The sequence below is a fragment of the Triturus cristatus genome, chromosome 7, assembly GCF_964204655.1.
Source record: "Triturus cristatus chromosome 7, aTriCri1.1, whole genome shotgun sequence".
Taxonomy (NCBI): domain Eukaryota; kingdom Metazoa; phylum Chordata; class Amphibia; order Caudata; family Salamandridae; genus Triturus; species Triturus cristatus.
The window spans coordinates 547,079,452-547,102,503 of NC_140590.1; the positions used below are offsets into that span (position 1 = coordinate 547,079,452).

Sequence of the window (23,052 nt, forward strand, 5' to 3'; positions counted from 1 at the left end):
ATAGAATTCCATGCCCGGATTAACTTTAATGAGCTGGTATGACCTGACTGTGCTTTTCAGCCCTTCTCTTACCTCTCTGGCCCTAACCAGATGCTGCCTACAATCTATCTTTATGACACCCTTGTCTCTGCTAGCCAACGTACATGGTTCATAAAAAAGGTTTTCATGCCCCAGGCTGGTCAGTACATCCCTTACATATTTAAGCCATGGTATTCGGGGCCACTTGTCCCCTTTCATACAGTCCTCTAAAATCAATCTGCTTAAGCTTGCCTCTGGGTTTGTCCAGATTTTTATCCAGCAAGTGATTGGTTTAAGGGCAGCCTTGTCAGTGAGATCATCTATACCTAGCTCCTCATGTGCAATAAATGAAGAAATGCATGTTGGCACTTGCAAAAGCCTTTTTAGGAATTTGTCTTCTTCACGTTGGATGTTCCCCACATCTGAAAAACCCCAGACCTCGCTCCCATATAAGATCTTTGCACAACATACCGAACTATATAGTTGAGCGATTTCATGCGGGGACCAGCGACACAATCTTGTCGCATAGTTCATAATAGACCCTGCAGCGCTGGGATGTTGGCTACATTTATAACTTACTAGGGGCTTAAAGTTAAGGTCTTGGTCAAAAATAATCCCCAGATAATTGAAAATTTTAACTTTTTCCAGTATATGGGTTCCTATTGAGAAACTACCATTCTTAGCTGGCTTTTTACCCACTTCCATGATATATGACTTTGAAAGATTGGGCACTAGATCTAAATCCGCCATGAACCTAACAAAACCATTAATAAGTACCTGTAAACTCCTTCCTGTACGGGCCAAAAGGACTGCGTCGTCTGCATATAGGAGGACTGGTATACTTCTCCTCCCTATGCAGGGGCAATCTGCCTCCAGTACTCCCAACGCCTTATCTAGCCCATTTATGTAAAGCGTAAACAGAAATGGCGCTAAGATACAGCCTTGCCGCACCCCTCCCCGGCATTGAAAGTCGTCTGTGAGGTCACCGTCATCGGTGAATCTCACCTGTGCCGTTGTATCGAGGTGAAGTGTCTGCAAGACTCGTATCAGTCCTGGTTCAATGCCCATCTCTGCCAATATCTCCCACAGCTTTCTTCTGTTAACACAGTCGAAAGCTGCTGAGAGATCCATAAAAGCTAGATACACAGTACCTCCCCTAGCCAGAGTGTATTTGACCACTAGATGATAGAGATTAAGGCACTGGTCTGTGGTAGAGCGCCCATTTCGAAACCCATACTGGAGATCGGTGATAATATTATGTTCTTCAGCCCAATCCAAGAGACGATTTAAGATGACTCTCCCCATAACTTTCGCCGTGACATCTATAAGGGATATTGGGCGATAGCATTGTGGGTCATTTCTGTTTCCCTTTTTGAATATTGGGACGATGACTGCAGTAGACCATGATCTTGGCATGCCCACCTCTCTAGCTGCATTTAGTACCCTGGATAATATTGGGGCCCAGAGGTCCACTTGACTTTTGAATAAGTCTGGTGGAATCCCATCAGGCCCTGGCGCCTTTCTCAATGCCAGGCCATCTATTCCTATTTTAACTTCTGCAACCGTAAATGGAGTGCACTCCCCCTCAGGTAGTTCTATGACTTGACATTGCTGCATCTCATGATTGCCCCGATTATATAAACTTGTGAAATGCGCTACCCAAGCCTCTGGCAAAATGTGGGACGCCACTTGTGGCTTGTTCGGGGCTTGGAAACATGGGTCTTTTATTATTCTCCAGAAGCTTGTCATATCGCGGCGCTCCACTGCTTCTCTTAGAGACTCCCAGGCCTGAGATTGGAGACAATTTTTCCGCCTATTGATAGCCTTTTTATACTGATTCCTGCAATCAGTAATCGCACCTCTGTCCCTTGGGGCTGTCTTAAGTGCCTGCTTCAGATTTCTGAGAGCCTTAGAACATTCCTTATCAAACCATCTGGGGCCGAGGTCGGTCTGCTTTTTCGATTTACGCCTTAAAAGACTGTCAATGTGCTGGGCAGTTCCCTCAAATGCTGCAATCAGGTCGCTCCCCTCTACAGTGCTGTCCAGGCATTTCCACGTGTGGCTATCGCTGTCTGCAAGGAGCGCTCTGTGTAATGCTAGCCCATTGATCTTGCTCCATTTAATTCTCCTGCCCTGGTCCTTTGCCTTATATTGTCCCTCGGTGGTCCTTTTGTCCACTTTAGAGCGCAGGTCTAAAATCCCTATTGTAAGTTCTAACGGGTTGTGGTCGCTAAATGCGCTAGGGACTATTGAAAAATGACTGACCCTACCAATTAAGGCATTAGAGATAAAGATGTAGTCGATGATAGAATCGCAGCCCCGTCCCTTAAACGAGGGGGTCATTGTGTTTGGTGATCCATCATCGATTAGATCCATCATGTGTGTTAGGGCCAGTTTACCCAAAATTGTGCCTAATGCCATGCCCTTTCTGGAGTGCTCTGTGTGCCATCCCTGTATGGAGGGGCAAGCGTCCCATATACCTCCTTCCCATTTCAAGTAGGGGCACGGGTGGGTGTTAAAATCCCCCATCAAAATTAACTGGGTACTTGAATCCCCCGTGTAATTTAACCCCATTAATCTTTCATCTAACTCCACCAAATTTGACATCGATTGTCCCACATTATAAAAATTTATAAAAATGACCTTGAGGCCCCTTGTAATGCATCTTATACCCTGGAGACAATCAGAGTCCCACCCCAGGTCTTGCCAGGTTCCTTGCAGCGTCAGTGCCACATACGTAATTAGGCCACCCTTGGCTCGACCCATAGGCGATTTGCGGGCCGGGACAAAAAACAGTTTGTATCCCTCCAGGAATATCCCACTGCAATCCGTTTCCCAGGTTTCCTGCAGGCAGATGACTTTGTACCCTTTAATAAAGACTTGCCATTCACTATTGGTGACTTTAGTTGCAAGTCCCGCAATGTTCCAGGTCGTCAGCCTCAGCTCCGAGGTATTGTGAACCCGGCAGCTGTTTCCTCCCCTGATCTTCCTTTGTAAAGGGTTCATCTCTGAGAAGGGTACTTTCAGGGGTGTATCTTCTGCGTCCCTCACCTGCCCTTCGGCTATACCAGCTTTTAAATCCTGGGCATTATTTCCTATTTTAGTTACAATTCCCAGGTTCCCTTGGGTGTCTCGTGCTCTCTCAACCTCAATGTTCACCGGACTCCCCAGTCAATCTTGTTCGTCCAAAGCAGAGAAATTGGAGAGGACTGCAAATCTGTTTGAAGCCAAGCGCATATTATCATCTCTGCTTTTCTTAAATGTTCTTGGCCAATGCAAATTCTGCCCGGGGTCAAGGGCACCGTCCCTATAGAAAAAATACAGTGGGAGCATCCTTATACATGACCCTCTCTCACTCTCCCCAAACCGATTATATAGGAGTTCTTTAACTAACTCCGGATGTCTAAAATTTACAATAATACAATCACCTGCGAATCTTTTCTCTCCACCCCCGATCCAAGCTACCCTCCTGGCCATGAGAATTTGATTGTGCTGAAATCTCCTTACTGGTATATTGTTGTTAATCCAGTGCGCGGCCTTATTAATCAGAGTACTGGCCGATTCCTCGCTGCCATTATTTACTCCTGGTACTCCTACTAGCACTACTGAGTAAGGACAGGAGGCCGGGGGTAACTCTAATGTCTGGAGTGCCCTGGATGCAGTCCATGCTGTTATTTTTAAAGGACCTCTTGCGCTCCTTATGTACTAGACCAGTATCCCTGATCTCATGTCGTGTACCTAAGTTATCCGGGGCCTCCCTGCTCGGGTCCTTGCCACTAGGTTTGTCTGTTTCCGGGGGTATATTTCTATTCTCGCTCTGGGTTTTCTCCCCAATGTTTGTTACCTTGTTTCTACAGTCGGTCACTGTGGTGCCCTCCTCTCTCTCCTGCGGGAGATCCTTAGTGGGTTGCCCCCTATTTGTGGCCACAAAGGTATTTATAATCCCTTCCATATTAGAGATTTTCGCCATTACTGGCCCTAATAGGCGGTGGAGAAGTTGTTCCATTTTATTTTCTAGTGCTGAAATAATTTCTTGGGTCCCATCCCTCCCTTTTTCGTAACGACAATTTGGACAAGCTATGTTATCAGGGTTGTTTCTAGTGCCTTTGGTGGGCTTAGCCGGCCCTTTTCGACTGGGTTTACTGGCACGGGTAGAGCATTGTGAGCCATCCGGCACTGAGAGCCCTGCTGAGACTTGTAGTTTTTTAGAGCGTGTAACTACCTCTCCTCTAGGGCTCCGTATGGGGTTAGCTTCTCCTGATACTAGATGAATACTAGTCCCCTGCCTCGGGGCGTCCCCCTGCGCTACTCTTTGTTGTGTAATCGATTGAATGTCCCCTGTGTCTTGTGAACTCAGTACTGCATTTTGCCTGCCGTTAGTCAGCCCTATTGAGCCCACAGTCGTGGTATCCCCCTGTGAACTTAGATCAATAGTTAGTGGTGTGTCAGAAATGTCAGACTGAATCTCATGGACCGTGGAGGGTTCAATTAAATGTACCCCTCCACCGGGCGTTAGGCAGGAGGCTATGTTACCCTGAGAGGATCGTTTCTTTGCTAGTTGGGAATCCAGTGAGAGTCTATGCTCGGCCAACTGAATCTCGTGTACTAAAAGCGATTCGGCTCTTGTAATAAAAGCATCAAGGGTCTCTTTAACCCCTCCCTCCACCCTGGCTTGGAGATCTTGTTTTTAATCATTGTTAGGCGACACAATGCCTATTATCCCTTTTACAGACCCTCTTGTTTTAGATACACAGATCTAATACACTAACAATATTACAATGAAACCGGCTATACTCAGTACCTGCCGCTTTCAGGCAATCTTCCTGCGAACAATATGCACAAGGCCGGGTCAGTAAGGCGTACAACATAAAATAGTCACCTGAATAGCAGCATACCATGTGGGGCCTCTCGTGTCCACGCCTGCAAAATGCAAGTATCAGTAGATGACTTAAGGCCAGGAGGAAAGCACATAAATGAGGAACGGGACGTGGCCCGGCCTCCTTTGGCCCCTGACGGCCACAGACGGCCCGCCCTCTGCCAGGGCTAAGGCCGGCGCGTTCCGCGACGTGGAGGGAGCCTCTCGGTTTTAGCGCCTCCGGGCGCGGAAGTGCCGGTGATTGGGGGCGCGGCTGCTACTTGGAACCCTGGGAGCTGTGGTTCCTGCGCTCCGTTAGTCAAGCCCAGCAAGCGCCGCCCGCAACGGGAGGGAGAGCGTCCGCCTTTGAGGGGAGACCAGCGGTTGCAGGACTCACCTGAATCAGACCCCAGTCAAAGGTGCTCCTTGCCAAAAGCGATGTCTAAAATCACAGGATGTTGATCCGAGACTCGAACTCCCGAATCAGGAGCTCTGATTGCACTTCCTTCACAGCATGTTTGATGCCATTTCATTTGCTGCTTTTAAAATTTTGCCTGATGGAGTCCTGTATAAGCCCAAATGCTGTTTGTCACATTGCGTGCTGTCTCTCCCCTCTCCCTCACCGCTTTCATTTTCACCACCGCCTCTTGTTTCCTGATCGCCCTGTGCCGTCTCTCCCTACCCCTTCATCCTCACCTACCACCCCTCCGAGATCACTGCTTGTATTTTAAGTGATTTGTCCAAAATCACATGACGTTGCTTTGCTTTTCACCATTGTGTCTTGTTTCTTGCTTGTGGCAGCCTGCTCGCTCTTTGCCATCTCTCCCTACCAATTCACCTCGCCCCCACCACCCCTCCGAAACCGCTGCTTGTATTTTAAGCAATTTGCCCAAAATCAGCTTGCTCATCGGAGACTTGGCACCCTGAAAGCTCCTGGACCACACAATATGCTGCATTACTAAATCCATATAAGTTCCGAAAGGCGAGACCTATTGCATTGCAAATGCTCGTTTCTATACCGCTCTCAACCCCATCTTTCATTATTTTCCTCTCAAACTCTCTGCACTTCTTTCTCCCTCCATCATTCTCTTGCTGTCTTCCCAACTTCCTGTCGTCTTCACTACTTGCCTCTCTCTGCCTTTCTAAGCGCCTTTTTTTCTCTCCGTCTTAAAGTTTTTAGCATGGCAAACTATGAGTGATGCCAAACGTAACATATTGCATACAAGCAAGAGGAAGCGATGTCTGTCCATCATTCATGTACAGTTCTGATACAAAAGATAACATATAGTTATATAGCGATATGCTGCATTTCTCATGTTTCCTGAAAACAAGATACATACTTGGCTCCCTGAGACAATGCATCCCTCTTCCTTTCATCTCTGCCCCAATATAATGCAACACAAGATATTATGTTGATTTCCTCTTGCAAAATTCCTGGCTGCTTCCGTTCTCTGTATTCTGACTTCTCCCTTCACTGTACCAGTTGCTCCCTTTTCTCTCAACTTCTCCTGCCACCATCCACTTTTGTCCCTGTGCTCCCAGCTTCCCCACTTCCCCTTCTTCACTGTCCCCTTGGTTTCCGCTTCTCTTGACTTTCCCCTTTACTGTTTTCTGGGCTTTGCCTTAGCTGTCCCTATAGATACTACTGCCCCTAATTGCTCCTCTGGGGTTTGGCTGCTCTTGGTTTGCTAATCCTTCTTGTTGTCCCTTCAGAATTGATGACGATTCCGATGATGGCCATGAAGGAGACGAGGCAGGTGATCGTAAGAAGGAATGGAATAGCTTTTTCCAGAAGCAGATGAAACTGCGTAAGGTGAGGAATGACCTACAGATAGCTGTGACTGACTGGGTGTGGGATTGGGATTGGATGTCTACGCTTTTTCCACTCCACCATGATCGGCTGTCTCATCTTGGCATATCTGTCGAAGGCTTGCCGCCTGTGTCGGGATGCATTGCAGCAGGCTTACTGGTTCAACTGAATTGACTTGTGATGGGATTTAACTTGACCAAGGCAGATCCCTCCTGCAATTAATCAAGTGCAGATTTGAGCATACCTGGGGGAACTGAGACCACACTGACATTCAGACGAGGCACTTCATTCCTGTGTGGGTCCTCTTACCCAGAGGTCAGTGTGCTGACCTGCCTAACAGAGTAGGTCATAGGTCACATGAGTGTCTTCTTGTGTGCCATCAGTGAACTTCCTTTTCTTGGCAGCAAACTTAACTTTGCAGCTTTGACTCATTCTACATGCCAGAGAAGAGAAATAAATGTTCACCTTTAGTGGTGGTCTACAGCTTTATATCTGCTGTTAGACTGACGTGCTTTGCCATTTCGGCGAAATAGTTGAATTGTTATAAACAGTGGGCATCACTCAATGATAAGTGTAAGCAGACCTTGTGTAGTATCAGCAGGAATTCAACCCTCTTTCGCTCAATGCCGCACTAAATGATTCTGTTGAGCTGCGGCTGTTTCTAGCCCCATCTCCCACTGGCGGGGACAGGTGGGATGCTGGTTAGTCTTTAACTGACTTCAAGCTTGAAAGCAGTGCTACAGGTAAGTACTTTTTACAGCATTGATTTGCTCTAGATTCAAATGCTTTGCAGTGAGTAGAAGTAGTATCCATCAAACGAGGGAGGACAGAGGAGAAGCTGGTCTCCCTGAACAACTTATCTAATGCTGCTTGCTCACCAGGGTTATATTTTTGAATTACATAGGCCGAATAATAGGGATTAGCATTGCTCTGTGCAGAACACCACGTGGCTCCTTCTTTATTCTTTATTTATACGTTTTATTAACAGAAGAAAACCTCTCCATCAGTAAGATAAATTGTGTCTGGTAGAAGGAGGGGCAATATGGTTATAATATTAGGCAGTGTAACTGTGACACTGATCTATCTCTCTCTTTACACAACAGTATTCATTGAAATAACAGAGAAACTTATGAACGCACAGCACACAAAAAAAGAACAGTACTGACGCACTCATTCATTAGGAGAGGGTAATGGGACCATCTCTAGAGAGTTGGTATGAACAAAGAGGGGACCAAATGCCTTTAGGTCAGAATGTAAGAGGAAATGTGGCTGCATAAATGGCCATGGATTCATTGCAGTGTATCAGGTCATCAATCCAGTCCTTTATGTTAGAGGTGGGACCTTCCCCCGTGCATAGCAACTCTCTGTTCGCCATTAATAAGGCTAAAGAAGCAAATCTGCTGGAATGTTTGAGAATGGTCTTCATATATTCCAACACCGCCTGCAAAGGCGATGGCGGTAAAGGAAAGCACAGCATCTCAGAAAGGGATATTAATAGCAGCTCCCAATAGGAGAACACATCCGGACAGGTCAAAGCAGAATGCAAAACAATCCGCTGCGAGGCAGCGACATCTTAGACATGTAACTTCTACCATTCGTCCCATGGCCTGTAGACCTGCAGGGGTTTAGTATATATGATGTATGAATTCGAAATGGGCAAATCTATTGCTACTGTTTAGTGATACGTTTTTGATTTGTAGACAGCAGTAGGTCCACATCTCTTCGGTCAGTGTTATATTCAAGTGGGGTCCCCATTTACACTTGGATGAGGAGATGTCCCTTTGGACAGAATCTATGGTTGCATTATATAACCTTGAATCTGCTAGTGACAATGCCCTTGTGGGAATTCAGTGTATGCCCAGGTATCTCATGGACGTTTTGCACCAGATCAACGAGTATTACCTTGCTGGCTTAGAAGTAGTAGGAGTGTGAAGAACCAATAACTATTTGCCCCAGTTTATTTGAAGGCCTGAGAAGTGTCTGTATTTTGCGTTTGTCATAGAGAGTGATGTCATCAGCATATAAAGAGGCTAGATAACTGTTGCCTGAAATATGAGGTCATCTATGATGAAGTTTTTCTTTCAGAATACTGATTAAGGGTTCAGTAGCAATAGCAAATAGCAGAGATGACAAGGGACTCCCCTGCCTACTGCTGCAAGCTTTATGAAATGGTTGAGACAATAATCCTTTCACTCAGTCTTGGCTGCATTTGACTGTAAACCAGAAGGATCCTCCCCATAATTATCAATATCCATCCAATAAAACATTTAAAAAATGTAGGTTCGTGCAAGCATGTCAAATGCTTTTTGGTTGTCAAGCAATATTGCAACCACAAGGAGATCTGTCAGAGGTGGATTAACAGCATATGAACCAATATTGTTCTGGTTAAACTATGCCACGCATGTAAGGATGCAGCCGTTTTAGAATCATTTTTCCCAAGATCTTGGTGTCAATATTAAATAATCTCGGGCATCTCGGTCTGGCTCTCCCAAGGACCCCTGCCCGGTCGCGGTACTTAAAAATATGCCTGAGGTCGTTGCAACCGCCCTTACGCCCTTGTTTAGCACCATTATAGACTTAGGCGTATATCACAGGAGGTGGAAATCCGCCTCAATACTCCCTCTAATAAAAAAAAACCTAATCTGGATAAAAATTATCCCAACAATTACAGACCCATATCTCGACTTCTCGTTGCTGGCTAAGATGCTGGAGAAGGCCATCAATAGGCAACTCGGCTCTTTTTTTCAGAAGACCAAAGCACTCAACCACACGCAGTTTGGGTTTTGTGCAGAACATAGCATGGAGCTGTCCCTTATCAAGGCCACAGAGGAGGTTAGAGCTGCGGTTTATCAGGGAGGGGTGGCTGTCCTGATTTTGCTGGATCTGTCGGCAGCCTTCGATGCGGTACATCAGGGTGTGCTGATAGACCGATTGTCGAAGGTGGGGTGGAAGGCAGGGCCTGGAGCCTCCTGAAATCTTTCCTGGCTGACAGAATCCAAACTGTAGACTTGGGGCAGGACAAATCTAAGCCTTTTGCCCTCCCATGCTGGGTGCAGCAGGGGTACTCCCTGAGCCCCGCGCTTTTTAATATTTATGTCAGCCCACTGGCGGCATTGATTAGATCATTCGGTCTGCAACTCACATCCTATACAGATGACACACAAATTGTGTTGTCCATACAGCGAGGGACCCAAGATGTTATGGCCTCGAGATGTCATGACTGTCTGAAAGACATCTCTGGCTGGGTGGCCTCCAATTGAATGCAGGCAAGACCAAGGTCATTATACCCGGGAACAATCCCAATATCTGGACACCTGACATGTGGCCTGAAGTTATGGGAAAGTTACCAGCTCCCTCAGGTAAAGCTAAAAATCTGGGTGTGATCATGGATCAGAAACTTGATTTGGGGACCAGGTTAGCGGAGTTGTATCTACTTGCTTCTACATCCTTAGGATATTGAGAAAAATCAAATTTTTCCTTCCAGACAATGGTTTCAGGGCAGCAGTCTCAGCCCTCATTTTGTCGCACCTGGATTACTGCAACAGTCTGTACTTGAATTTTTAAAAAAAACATCTGTACAGACTACAGCTAGTACAAAATGCAGTGGCGAGACTGCTAATAGGCATTCCAAGGTTTGCCTCTGCTAGAGATGGACTTCGGCAACTGCACTGGCTGCCAGTAACAAGACGAGCACAATTCAAAGCACTGTGCACTGTCTTTAAGGTACTTAGGGGCAGTGGCCCAGAGTTCCTGAGCAGATGTTTTGAATGGTATGTTCGGGGTAGAGCGGTGCGCTCCGCCGAAGCCAGATTAGTAGCTGTGCCCCGAATAAAAAAGGCTAGTTGGGGAGGCAACAGATTTTCCTATTGTGCGGCGAAAGCCTGGAAAGCTTGCCGATGCATCTCAGGAATGCCTCGGAGCTCCTTTCATTTAGAAAAGGGCTAAAGACATGGTTATTCAGGTTATAGGCACCCGTTCGTTTCCTGTGAGTCAGAGTGTAGTGCCAGGACACCCTTGGGTAGAAGTGCGCTTTATAAGCTCCTATAACATAAGGGCAGTGAGCGATACAACGCACATTCATTTGGTGGTTTGCCCAGTTTAGGGAAGACAGTGAGGATGTCCTCCCCTAGAGTCAGAGGGAGCGTACCAGTGGAGCATGCTTCACTGAAGACCTCTAATAAACGAGGTTCATATTCTTGTAAAATTAAGTGAGATTGTCCATACCCAGGCCCTCCCACCTGGCAGAGACTTTATTTCTTTTAATATTTCCTACATGGTAATCAGTAGATTAAGCAGTTCCTGCTCATGTGGCTCAAACCACGCAACAGTGGCATCCGATAGGTAATCACTGGGCAAGTGGGAACCCTGTGTGTTCTCTGCCCAAAATAGAGTGGTGTAGTACTGGTTAAATGCATACAGAACAATGTTGAGTGGGGTAATGTGAGGTACTGGCACACACGTTCCCTCATAAGACCCTGGCGAGTCAGTCTTGGTGCCAAAGGTTTTTATAAGAGTGTAGCACCTATTATAAATTAACCTCTGAAATATGAGGTAATGGGCCTTTGGGTCTGGTTTTCTTCCACCAGAAATGTGATGCAGAGCTGATAGGGACACCCCCAGAATGGGAGTTATAGGAGGAGTAATATTTGAGAGCCCCGGGATTTAGAAAATTGTGCTTTAGTGCCCTGGTAAGATGTGTAAAAACGCTATGTCCGCTTAGTGCCTTCTGATGTAGGCAAGCACTTGTCTAGTTTTTATGGGACTGATTAAGACCCCTGACATTCCAGGAGATCAGTCTCATTCATTTGTCGGGGTCATGTCACCACATGCTGTCATCACAGGAGAGCCTCAGGTAGCGACCACAAAGGCTGATCAATACCATATTGAAGTACAACACCCCCTCCCTACAGGCCACGGCATTGTGAGATAAGGTTGATGGAGAAAGAAACAAACAAACAACAAAGTTCCATTGAACCCACCCCAACGCCAAGTAACAGTGCAAAGTACCCTCTTAAAATAAATCAACAACCCGTAAAAACTAGCAAAACGTGAGCAACCCCTTGGTGCAAAATTTGCATGGGGGGGCTCCAGAGGGCAACCAGAAGGAACATAGGTAGGCGCTAAATGTCTAGCTCTAGATTAAAGTGATTTTGGGCAGTAGAGTGGATAAAAGTGCATGGCCGCTGCCGTTATTGTCAATAGTCGTCTGAGAGATGTATTCAAATGTCACCAGAATCCTTGACGGCGACCCGAGACATACTTCTGTATGAATGTGGCCACAGCGTTGTGGTCAATAAAGAACCAAGGCTTCCTTTTATGTGGTATCCGGAACCGTCCCGGATAAAGCAGCACATAATCAATACCCAACTTTTTAAGGCACTTCTTGGATGGTATAATCCTCTTATGTGGTATCCGGAACCTTCCCGAAAAAAGCAGCACATTTTCAATACCCAACTTTTTAAGGCAACTCTTGGATGGTATAAATGCACAGTGAGCTTCCTGGATTGCTACTGTGAAGTCACGAACAATGGAATTGGAAGAACCATCGTAATTTAGATCTTTCAGTTCACGGGATGTTTTGAGGGCCACATCATGGTCCCTGTAAATTAGACATGTGTAAATATCGGTCTGGGAGGTGCACTAGGTCGGGGATGTGTGCCTAGAGACTGGTGGGCCCTTTTGGTCAAGAACATGGGAGAGAATTTGTCAGCACCAAACATCATGGTGAGCATCCGTTCCATGCAAAAAATCCAGTTTATCCACAACGGTGGGCTCTGGCAGTCCCAAAATTCATAAGTTGTTGCAACGCGAGTGCACCTTGAGTTCTTCATTTTTGGCATGTGTGGCATCTAGAAGTTGCTAGAGTTGTTTTAGCGCTTTGGAATGGGCAATAGTCATCCTCCCCCTCTGAGATTCAGCTCTCTGCCTTGTCCACCATCTCAGCAAACCTATCCAGGAGAGGGAAGCATTATCCTACAGCAGTCCTCACCGCCTAATGGCCAAAGATGGGTAAAGGGGCTCTGCGGGCATGCATCGAGCCCCCGGTTACACCGGGCCAGCATCAACAGAGCCTCTCTGACCCTCAGCTAACCGGTTAACTCACCAGAATGCCTGAAGCGTGGGCATCATAGGAAAGTGTCACCATCTGAGGGCCTCTCTGTAGATCGAGGCAGTGCCCATCAAATGGCTGCATGCTGCAGGGCAGAGCAGCAATCCAGAACTCACTCAAATGTCTGCTTCGGGCATCGCAGTGCTGCAGCACTCACTAATAGTTGGCACATGGGGGCAAAGAGGCGATGATGTGATTATCCCTCAGCAGCTAGCTCCGCCATCATACAGTTGGAAGCCAGAATCAAACACCCGGCGCTGTTCGATCAGGTATACCATGGTTGCCAGCACTCCATTTGCTGCAATAGGAATGAGTCCGGGATCCACAAAGTAATCTGCAGCACCGCAACGCTACCAGGAGGACTAGGATCGGGGCGCCAATTGGGAATATGCCGAAAAATAAGGATATACATGAGGGCTTGTTCCAGGGCTAGTGGACTGCTTGTGTTATGTGGCCATCTTGGCTACTGTGCTCTAGCACCCCCTTCACCACATGGCTCCTATGAGGGAACAAACTGGTTTCAGATTTCACCCCACTTTTTCCACTGTTATGACTACAAGTCAGTGGTGTAATTGTTCTGAAATGCCCTGAGCCTTGCTAATCAGTTCCTTTTACCCTTTTCAAAACATTTCATTTCTGCTGCTCTATGGGGGGACGACACATGCAGGCACCTGTCACTTTTGCAACATGTGCAGATGCGGTGAGAACTTTCCGTGAGTAAATCAGCTTTTGTGTCCTCTCATTCCTTCTGCTGGCTGAAAATGTGGTTACAATGACACAAAATTAGGACAGGTCCTGTCCAGGTAGTGGGCAAGGTAAACCCCACATGTGATGTTTGTGAGAAGTTGGCCTGATATGTAGTGCTCACTATTCTAGTGATCACTGTGTATCATTCCAAACGACCCTTATTGATGATTGGTTGTAAGTCAACCTTATAGACCAGCTATCCTAGTAGCGTGGATACGAGCAGTCTTTAGGCTAAACTCTAGAGGGCGTGTTAAGCCAGCTGTTTACCATCACATATACCCCTTGAACACCAAGTGAAAGGACACCACACAAGCTGTTATGAAAATAAAGGATATTTATTTATAACAAGACTACCCTGGCTCTTTATGAGTCAGAGAGCTAAGCACACTACAAAACTCTTATGAAAATACTTCTGGTTGCACAATTTACACAAATGCCCGAAGGGCACGAAACCATTTACACTGCAAGTGGAATGGGAGATGTTAGAGAGTCTAAAGTTACTGATTCCGGAGGAATCCGATCAGTGGGACTAAACGAAAAAGGAACTGGACACTTGTAGAGTGAACCTACGATGGAGCATCGAGATGCTCGAGTTACCTAGCCCAGAGGCTGCGGCTGCGTGGGGTTCAGCAAGATGTCGGGAGTCCTCGTTGTAGTCTCAGGAGCCTGAAAGAAGAAGTTGCTGGCAGGCGACCAGTGTTGATGTTCAGAGAGATCCAAGCCTGGATCGGTGATGAGAAAAACCTGAAAGCAGAGGGGACTCAGTTCTCAACCGCTAGCCAGCGATCGTGTGGGTACCAGGAAGGTACCGGCTGAAGTCACCTCGACCAGGTGAGTGGATGACGTCGGACTCGGCTGTTCCTCGGACCAGGAGGTGCGGCGGCGACCAGGATGGAGGGCGAGCTGTCCCACGAAGGTGTCTGCTGTCGATGATGCTGGGCCCAGGAATGGGGCAGCAGGTCTTGGCAGTGGCAAACCCACGCATTGGAGTCAAGATGGCGTCGGGAGTGGACCAGGAGGGTCCGAGGTACTCCTCTGTTGAAGGGGAGCAAGAGCCAGTCTGGAGCAACCAGACCAGTGATGAAAGTCTGTCGTGGTGCGTCGTGAAGAGGGCCACAAGCCGGTCGGCGAGTGGTCGGACAACGCGGTGAGCAACAAGGGGCAGAAGGGCCCCCACGCAGATCTCGTGGATGCTGGGGAGGCAGACTTCGGTGCTGGAGCCGCTCCGGTTTAGGGCTTCTCAAACCCTAGGTGCACTCACTCGAGGGTCCCTCGGTGGGTGTGCTAGATAAGCGTCGTGCAGGTTCTGAAGATGGCCGGCCCCGCAGGTCTCGTCACACCTACGAATCTCAGCTGAGCTGATGATGTAGGTAGAGGTCAGAGATGGCAGGGAACCCGGGTCTCGTCGAGCTGGGCAGTCTTGATCCGTGGGAGAGACGTGCAGCAAACCGCAAGCGCTTAGGTGGTGCCTGCTGGTGCAGTGTGGCTACTCCTTAGCCACAAGGGAGAGTCTTCAGAAATAGTCAAGAGTTCCTTTCGTGGAAAGTAGTTCAAGATTCAGAATTATCCAATTTGGGAAGGGGACCCGCTCCCACCTTTATTCTAGGAAAAAGGGGCTGGCCCGTGACGAGGTCCTACCTATGGGTGGGACCAGGAGGGGGGTGGTTACACCCCTATCCTTTGTCCGGCTTCGCCCCAGCTCAGGGGCTGGTGTGCCCCCGAAACTGGTTTGAGCTGGGCTATGCACAGTGAGCACCGGGGTGCCACTTGCAATCACCTTCCTTTCAGCCCTGCCTACCTGGGATACACAAACCCTGTCTGGGATGGTGCTAACACCGCCCTGGACAGGAAACCCTTTGTCCAAGCTCCCCTCGCTGGAAGGTCTCCCAGCAGCAGGAGGTCAGACTTGTGTCTGGTGGCAGCATCCATTTTGTGATGCTGAGGCTTGAGTCGACTTTTAACCGGGGTTCAAGGTTACTTCCATGTCGTGCCCCTCTAGAAGGGTGGAATGCTAACCCCGTCGCCAGAACTGGCGAGGGGTTCGTATTCCAATTCGAATGACACCTTACTCGACATGTTTGGGTGACGCGATGCCAAAGTTAGCAAATAACCGCGAGGATTATAATGCACTTTAAGGTAGTTGGCCCGCGTCACCATGGAACGGCTATTAGGATTTGGTTCCGCAAGCCGTCGACGGGCTCAGCTCGCGCCAGAGCACCATCTCACATGATTCCCAGCACTCTGCCTTCAGGATTGATAAGGCCTGCCATAGGAGTGACTGACAGGAATCCATGCGTCCATTTTAGGGTTAGGTATAGGAATACTACACCTACAGCAACGGGTGGTTACACCACCTTGCCCCAGCTGTCGCGCAGCCAGTTGTGTCAGATTTGGGTGGCCATCCAGGGGTGGCACAATACATGCTGCAGCCCCTGGTAGGCCCTGGGTACACCGATGCCCTGGATACCTGTGGTATGCTGATACAGGGACTGATAAGGCGGCCCAGTTCCAATTAGTGGATGCACCTAATGTACATGTGTTAATTTCGAGAGAGAACAGCTAGGCTGTGGGTCTGATTGGCAGGCCCGCAGCCGGGGAAAGTCGTAAACCAATGAAGCAAAAGCAAAAAATCTGGGTGATCATAGGATTGCAGACCCTACTCTCCTACAATGTTCAGTAGCGCGAAGAGCTTCACGCAGGGTCCATTGACGGTTTCATGAACAGGAGCCTTTCCTCTGCTGCCTCCACCAGATCGGATGACATGTCTCCCTTGGAAATATCTGAGAGTTATTTCCAGTCAGTATGCTTGATTTCAAAATACCTCCCTCCTACTGCATGGCAGTTCTTGTGGTCTTCTGTATATGGTTGCCTCTGGAACAAGGTTTTGTGCTAAGCTTTACATTTGTTTTCTGCTTCGGACCACGTGAGTAGACCCCAAGAGCTTGAAGTGTAGACGTGTCTGGAAGCCCCTGTAGCCTTCTGATTTGTGGTGAACGAGAACTCCTGGCGTGGAGTGTTCGTGTCTGGCATGGCAGCCGGTTTTTGCAAGACGTGTAGCCAGGGCACGAGTCGGGGGTACACGCCGGTGGATGGCGTCCACCCACTATTTTCACAGGGCGAATGCCGTTCACCCTGACAAGAATTTGGGCCCCACTGAATAATATGCTGAACTCATCCCGGTGTAATTTCCAAACATCGGGTCACTTTCAGCAGCGCCTGCCCGTTGTCTGCTTTCCATCTGCAAAAAGCAAGAACGTGCAGGCGGGGACGGGGCTTTCTTATTTAACACTCCTGCTGGGCCCATAACAAAGGCCGCATTTTGAGGGGACACCAGGCCTCCTTTTGAAGGAGTCTCTTGGCTGGGAGCAGTCAGGAGCCTCACACCGGCTGCAAATGATGCAGAGGGGAAACAAAGCCTCAGACCTCGTTAGCACTTCACACATACTTAAGAGAGGCAGAGTTTCACTTTGTTCAGTCCTTGTTTAAGAGATATGCATACACTGTAAGAATGTGAGATGTGTTGCTCTTTCCCAGTATTTACACAAAGCAAATTGCATTTATATAGAGCTTACTACACCCGAGGATGCGTTGAAATAATCTAACTACCATGATTTTTTCTTGTATAGCCCTAATCATCCCAATGCAGGGTATCAAAGCGCTTTACATCCACACGTGCATATTACATGTACAATAAATTATATAAGTTTTTAAATGATTGTATAGGATGTGTTACATAAAACTGGGGGATTGCAAGGTGTACAAGTCAAGTATTATCTTCCATAGCTCACTCCGCTATTATCCTCGCAATGCGTTCAAACATACACATGATAGACCTGCTAAACATATATGTGAGGGTTTAAGATCTGATGCCACTTATTGTGATGCCACCTCCTGTAAAGTTGTGGCTTGTGATGCCACTTCCGGTGATGTCAATTCCTGTAAAGTCGTGCGCCGTGATGTCATGCGCCGTGATGTCATCTGCATAATGCCTAACTAGGTTAGTCCCCCCACTTCTTTTTTTTTAGGACTTGTGCCCTGCGTATAGCTTGTCACTACGTCAGCAGAGCGTCTCTGGAAGTAAGTGATGGTTTGTTCTAAAGTCGGTGAATGCAGAAGGGCTGTAACCTCGTAGACAACAGGGAAGCAAAGGAGGCCTTTAGTGTCTTGAAGTAACATTCTGCTCATAATAACCTTTAAATATCTAAATAGTACATTGGCTGAGTGGAACTAGTAAAACTCTGCTTTTGCATATTTAAGTCGGATCACTTTGTGTTCATTCATTTCAGAACTTCTATAAAAGCAGATCTCGTGGAATCCAGCGCTACCAGAAGGGTATAAGGCAAGAGTGGGATTGTGAGATTTCATTGAATTTCGTGAGCAGTGCGCATAGATGCTGGACATGAGTACCTTTGCATTGGAAAATAGCAGCAAATGGCATTTTGGGCGCGTTGCAGCGGCAGAAGCGCAGTTTCAAGGTCGATTTAAAAACACGTTGTTATTATTTTAAAACACAAAGGTGAAAAGCGGAACCCCTCAGGCACTCAGCATGTTATGCTGACGCGACCCTCCCCGTCGCCTCCGTTTATGTGTAAGGTGGTGTGGTCCAGGGTTCAAACGCTGAGGACAGACTGAAGAACTACTTCAGACGGGTTACGTGCATCCCAGAGTCCATTGCTCAGACCCTAGAACTTGTGCCTGTGTTTCGGGAGCATGGTCTTCATTATGCAGGTAGCTTGTGTGACTGGTTGGAGTCTGGGTGACTGACCCTAACCAGGGCCTTGGGGAGCCCTTGGGCATCTCTTTTGGTACTCACGAGTATCATTTGATTTTGGATTCAGTAGCACCGTGGGCCCAGGACTCGGGCTGAAAGACGACTCTATTGTCACAACGGGGTCCTGTTTTCCCTGGGCCCTCTGATCTGAAACTGACTCAAGGTACTGCTGAAAGTGTGCACGTCCAGGATGGCACGTTTCCAAGGCATGCTGAGGACTTTCTACCCAGCCGAGAGGACCCCACACCGCTGGCACGCAGCGGATCCGGAAAACCACGCACACGTTTCATAACGCAATCCTCAGAGACAGAAAATATATTTTGTAGGTCTCTCATAGGGCAGGGCACGCGCTGCCTCTACAAGGCATCAAGTAATCAGTATTAGTGGTGAAACTCCACCCATTTCGTTTCTATTTGTTTTTTTGCTTGGCATTGGTTACATCTGGCATTGCTCTTCTTATCTCACTGATTGATTGGCTGGTGGTCCTTGCTCTTCTTATCTCACTGATTGATTAGCTGGTGGTCCGATACCTCACTTCCATTTTGCCTCCACCGGCCAACTACAGTTTAGTTCCGCTGCTGGCTGTTATGTATTCTTTAGGGACTACTTGTTTGTATGTGATTACGTGATACAGCCCACCCCAGGCTCGAACCCTGTTCTCCAGCTCCAAAGTCGGCAGCGTTCTACCTTGAGCCACCTCCTTGTGTCGGCTCAGCTCCAAAGTCGGCAGCGTTCTACCTTGAGCCACCTCCTTGTGTCGATTTTCCTTATTTCAGTAGTCGATTAGCGAGTGCTTTATACTATACATTTATTCTAACACCCCGTGTCCATCACGGGCCACCTAGGCGCTACTCGGAAACGCGCTGCTCTGGTATTTCTATACAGCTGTCCTTCAGTAATACTCAGATATTGTATTTTAATTTGTTTGTGAGAATAGGGTGGGGGAGTTTGTCTGCCGTTAACTTCCCTGATCTATTGGGGTTCAAGGGGCAGCGTGTGTGATGCTGGCGTGTTGTGTAGGGACGGAACGGGGGGCTGGGGACGGATAGCATTCTCGTTGGTTGTGATCAAGTAAATCCGGAGTTAATCCTAATTGCAACTCGCTGTTAAACCGACAAGACTTCAATCACTATTCCCGGTTTACCCTGGAAAACCCTTTTTCATTAATAAGCAGCGGCCAGGATCACACATCAGAGCAGGGCGCGGGAAATAATGAGGTGCAATAACGAATAATTAGGGACCTTAAAGTGCTACACAACGCAGGGGTTAAAAACACACTTATCGAGGTGCTTAAAGGAGGTAGCTGCCACCTGAGCGTCACGCGTGCACACTCCTGACGAAGGTGACAGCCACCCAGTTATCACGTGACATGCATGTACACACCTGACCAGGCGCGCAACACCCATTGGGCTCACCGGGCTTCAGCCCCCCCCGTCGTGTGTGACAGCCCGGCCGAGACAGCCTCGCGGGCTGGCGTCCTTCTAATTGCAGCCGCACCAGAGTACTTCACGGGTCTTTAAAAGACCATTTACTCGTTAATGAGGCTTTTGTTGTGTCTTCACCCCTTCTTACAGCCATTCTGCCTATGGCTGGAAGTCTTAGCCCCCCCCCGAAATATTTTTCAGCCCCCCCCGAAATTTGGCTCTAGTTGCCTGCCTGCACCTGACGGACACCGTACCTGCAGCTGGAGCCTGTATCACTGTCCCGTCAAACACCACTCCGGGCTCGCGTTGTGTGCACGTGAGGGGGAGGGGCCATGCTACATCTCATCGAGTGTGTTTCAATGGGGGCCTCTACACTTTTCCTCTTTGTAGGGTTGGGCGTCTTGATTTGTGTGCGTGCGAGTGTGGGGTTCTTGCTATAGGGAAGGGAGTATACCATGCCCCTCTGTGGGGTTTTTATACCGTGCCCAATCTTATATGTGTGCACAGGAGTATGTTGGGTCCTCTGAGAGGGTGTTGTTCGGTGGCACGCAAAATTGAGGGTCTTATATGTGCCCACACTCAGGGGCCTTGAACAGTGCCCGTCCGAAGGGGAGTTTTACGTTCGAACTCTGAGGGGGCGCCCTGAGCCCCGTTGAGACAGAGTGCCGTGCCACACCCTCTGTGAGATGTGTGTCTGTTGTACTTTGTGCACTTTTCGTGGATGCTGTTCTGTGCCGCTCAGAAGCGCGTGAGGGTGTATAGTGTTTTGTGTGCATTTGTATGTGTGTCCCAGTGTGTTTGTATATGTGTGTGTCAGTGTGTGTTACACTGTGTCCCACTGGGTGCGCCTTCTGCCACTCTGATGGGTGTGTGGTCAGTTTGAAGAGCCCCATACCGTGGAGTGTTGTGCGCGCGTATGAATGAATGAATGGAAACTTGTAATCGCGCTACTTAGCCCGAAGGCATCAAGGCGCCTAAACAAAACAGTTCGAAAAAGAGGCAGATCGTATCTAAGCGTAGGCCTTGGCAAAAAGCCAGGTCTTAAGGGCCTTCCTAAAAGCCAGAGCCGATGGAAGAGATCTTATCTCCAAAGGCAGGGAATTCCACTGCCTGGGAGCAAGAGTTGAAAAAGCTCTACCTCCCCACCTAGCCTTACGTATCCTGGGCACTGAAAGCAGAAGTTTATTTGACGACCGGAGAGTTCTGGGGGGAATGTAGGGGACCAGCAAATCCTTCATACCCCCAGACCGATTGGTTGCCAAGGCTCTATAAATCAAAGTCAGGGACTTAAAGGATATCCTGGACTCAATAGGGAGCCAATGCAAGGTCCTTCTTGCCTGATGAGTCTTGGCCCGTTTAGGCAGGTCCAGGACCAGTCTAGCGGCAGCGTTCTGCACCATCTGTAGACGGGTCACCAAGCCCTTATTGATGCCCAAATAAAGAGCATTGCAATAATCAAGTCTGGACCCAATCAATGCCAGGACAATTTGTTTCCTGGCCTGGAAAGACAGATAGTGCCTGATCCTCCGTAAGATGTTTATCAGTCCCCAGCAGGTGGAGATGGTCCTGCTTACCTGTTGATCCATCCTCAAAAGGGGATCGATCAAAACGCCCAGATTTTTGGCCAGGGTCGACGGTGTAGGGCACACCCCCATAGAGGGCGGCCACCAGTCAGCTGACCAGAAATCCTCCTTTCCCCCGAACACCAGAAACTCTGTCTTATCCCCATTGAATTTCAATGAATTACCCACCATCCATTGAGCGACTGCCTTCAAACAGTTTTTAAAATTGGAGGCAGCCTGGATAGTGGGTTGGGTAAAGGACAGCAGAATCTGTGTGTCGTCAGCATAGGAGATAACCTCCATCCCAAAAGATCTAATAAGCCTGGCCAGTGGGGTAACATAGATGTTAAAGAGGGTCGGACTTAAAGCCGACCCCTGAGGGACCCCACAAAGCACAGGAAGGGATGGAGACAGAAAATCCCCCAGCTTTACCCTCTGTTCCCTCTGATTAAGAAAGGATGTCAGCAAACTAAGTGCTGTGCCCTTGACCCCGATCTCCCTCAGCCTTGATGTTAATACTGAGGGAGACAGGGTATCAAAAGCAGCCGAGAGATCCAAGAGGATGAGGAGAGTAGTCAGTCCCTTATCAACCCTAGTGCGAATGGTGTCGAGCACGATAGTAAGGGCAGACTCGGTACTGTGTTCTCTCCTGAAGCCGTGCTGCGAGTGGTCCAGCTTATCATGGGCTTCCAGAAAATCAACAAGATGCTTATTTAGATGGATTTCCAGCATCTTGGCAGGAGCTGGAAGCAACGAGATAGGGCGGAAGTTCTTAAGCACACCCGGGTCAAGAGAGGGTTTTTTTAAAAGAGGCTTGACCACCGCTTTCTTCCACTGAAGGGGGAAGGTCCCTTCCTTAATTGCCCCATTCATCACACCCAGTAATGGTGGAAGAAGACAGTCTTTACACTGTTTGAGGAGTTTAAGGGGGCAGGGGTCTAATGGGGAACCCGACCTAACCTTGGTCAAGAGGCCTTCAAGATCCAGTAGGGAGAGAGAGGGAAAACTAGACAAACTTCCAGAGGGCACCTCCTCAGATAAAGATGGCGGAACACAGTCTAAGGGGATAGATAGAGTCACCCTTTGTAGCTCCAGAGCTGAATAAATATCCACAATCTTGGTGTTGAAGAATTGTGCAATATCATTGCACAGCTGTTGCGAGCTCACCACCGGGTCTGGCATCTTTAGTGAGGTAAGCGTGTCCACGATTTTAAAAAGATCTTTAGGTGAGGAAAGTGAGGCAGTAAGAGAGGTAAAATATTCTTGTTTGGTTTTTATTACCTCCTTCTTATATAGCCTCAACATAGTTTTATGTCTGTCCCTCTCACACACATACCCACTGGACCGCCAACGACGCTCCTGTCGCCGTAATCCCTGCCTAAGTAATCTGAGTGGTTCCGAGAACCAAGGGGCGGATGGAGTTCTTCTGGCCGAATAGCACAAGATGGCCGGTGCAAGTTCGTCCAGGGCTAAAGTAACCCCATTCTCCAGCCTTTCCACCGCCGATGTTACCTCCTCCCCCGGGGCGATCAAAAGCCCTGCAAGCTTGGGAGCGAGTAGATTATTGGATAACTTTTTTAAGTTACGTCTTCGTTCAAACTTGGAAGGCATATTACCCCTATTACTGGACAGAGAGGTTGTAAGGACCAGAGGAATTGCATAATGGTCTGACCATGAGGGCGGACTTGTGTTACAATCTGCCTTCTGAGTTGTGGAGTGTGCTCTATTGTGCCCCATGAGCCCGGTAGTAGTGCCC

At 48.2% G+C, this 23,052-nt stretch overlaps 1 protein-coding gene across 2 annotated transcripts in view; it reads left to right on the forward strand.

Moving 5' to 3' along the window:
* Positions 1–23,052, forward strand: part of RECQL5 (RecQ like helicase 5) — a 669,413-nt gene that overhangs the window by 509,779 nt on the left and 136,582 nt on the right. For both annotated transcript variants that reach the window (XM_085616996.1, XM_085616997.1), the window contains exon 9: positions 6,587–6,686. In XM_085616996.1, the coding sequence (XP_085473122.1) occupies positions 6,587–6,686 (100 nt within the window). The remainder of the gene's footprint in view (positions 1–6,586; positions 6,687–23,052) is intronic.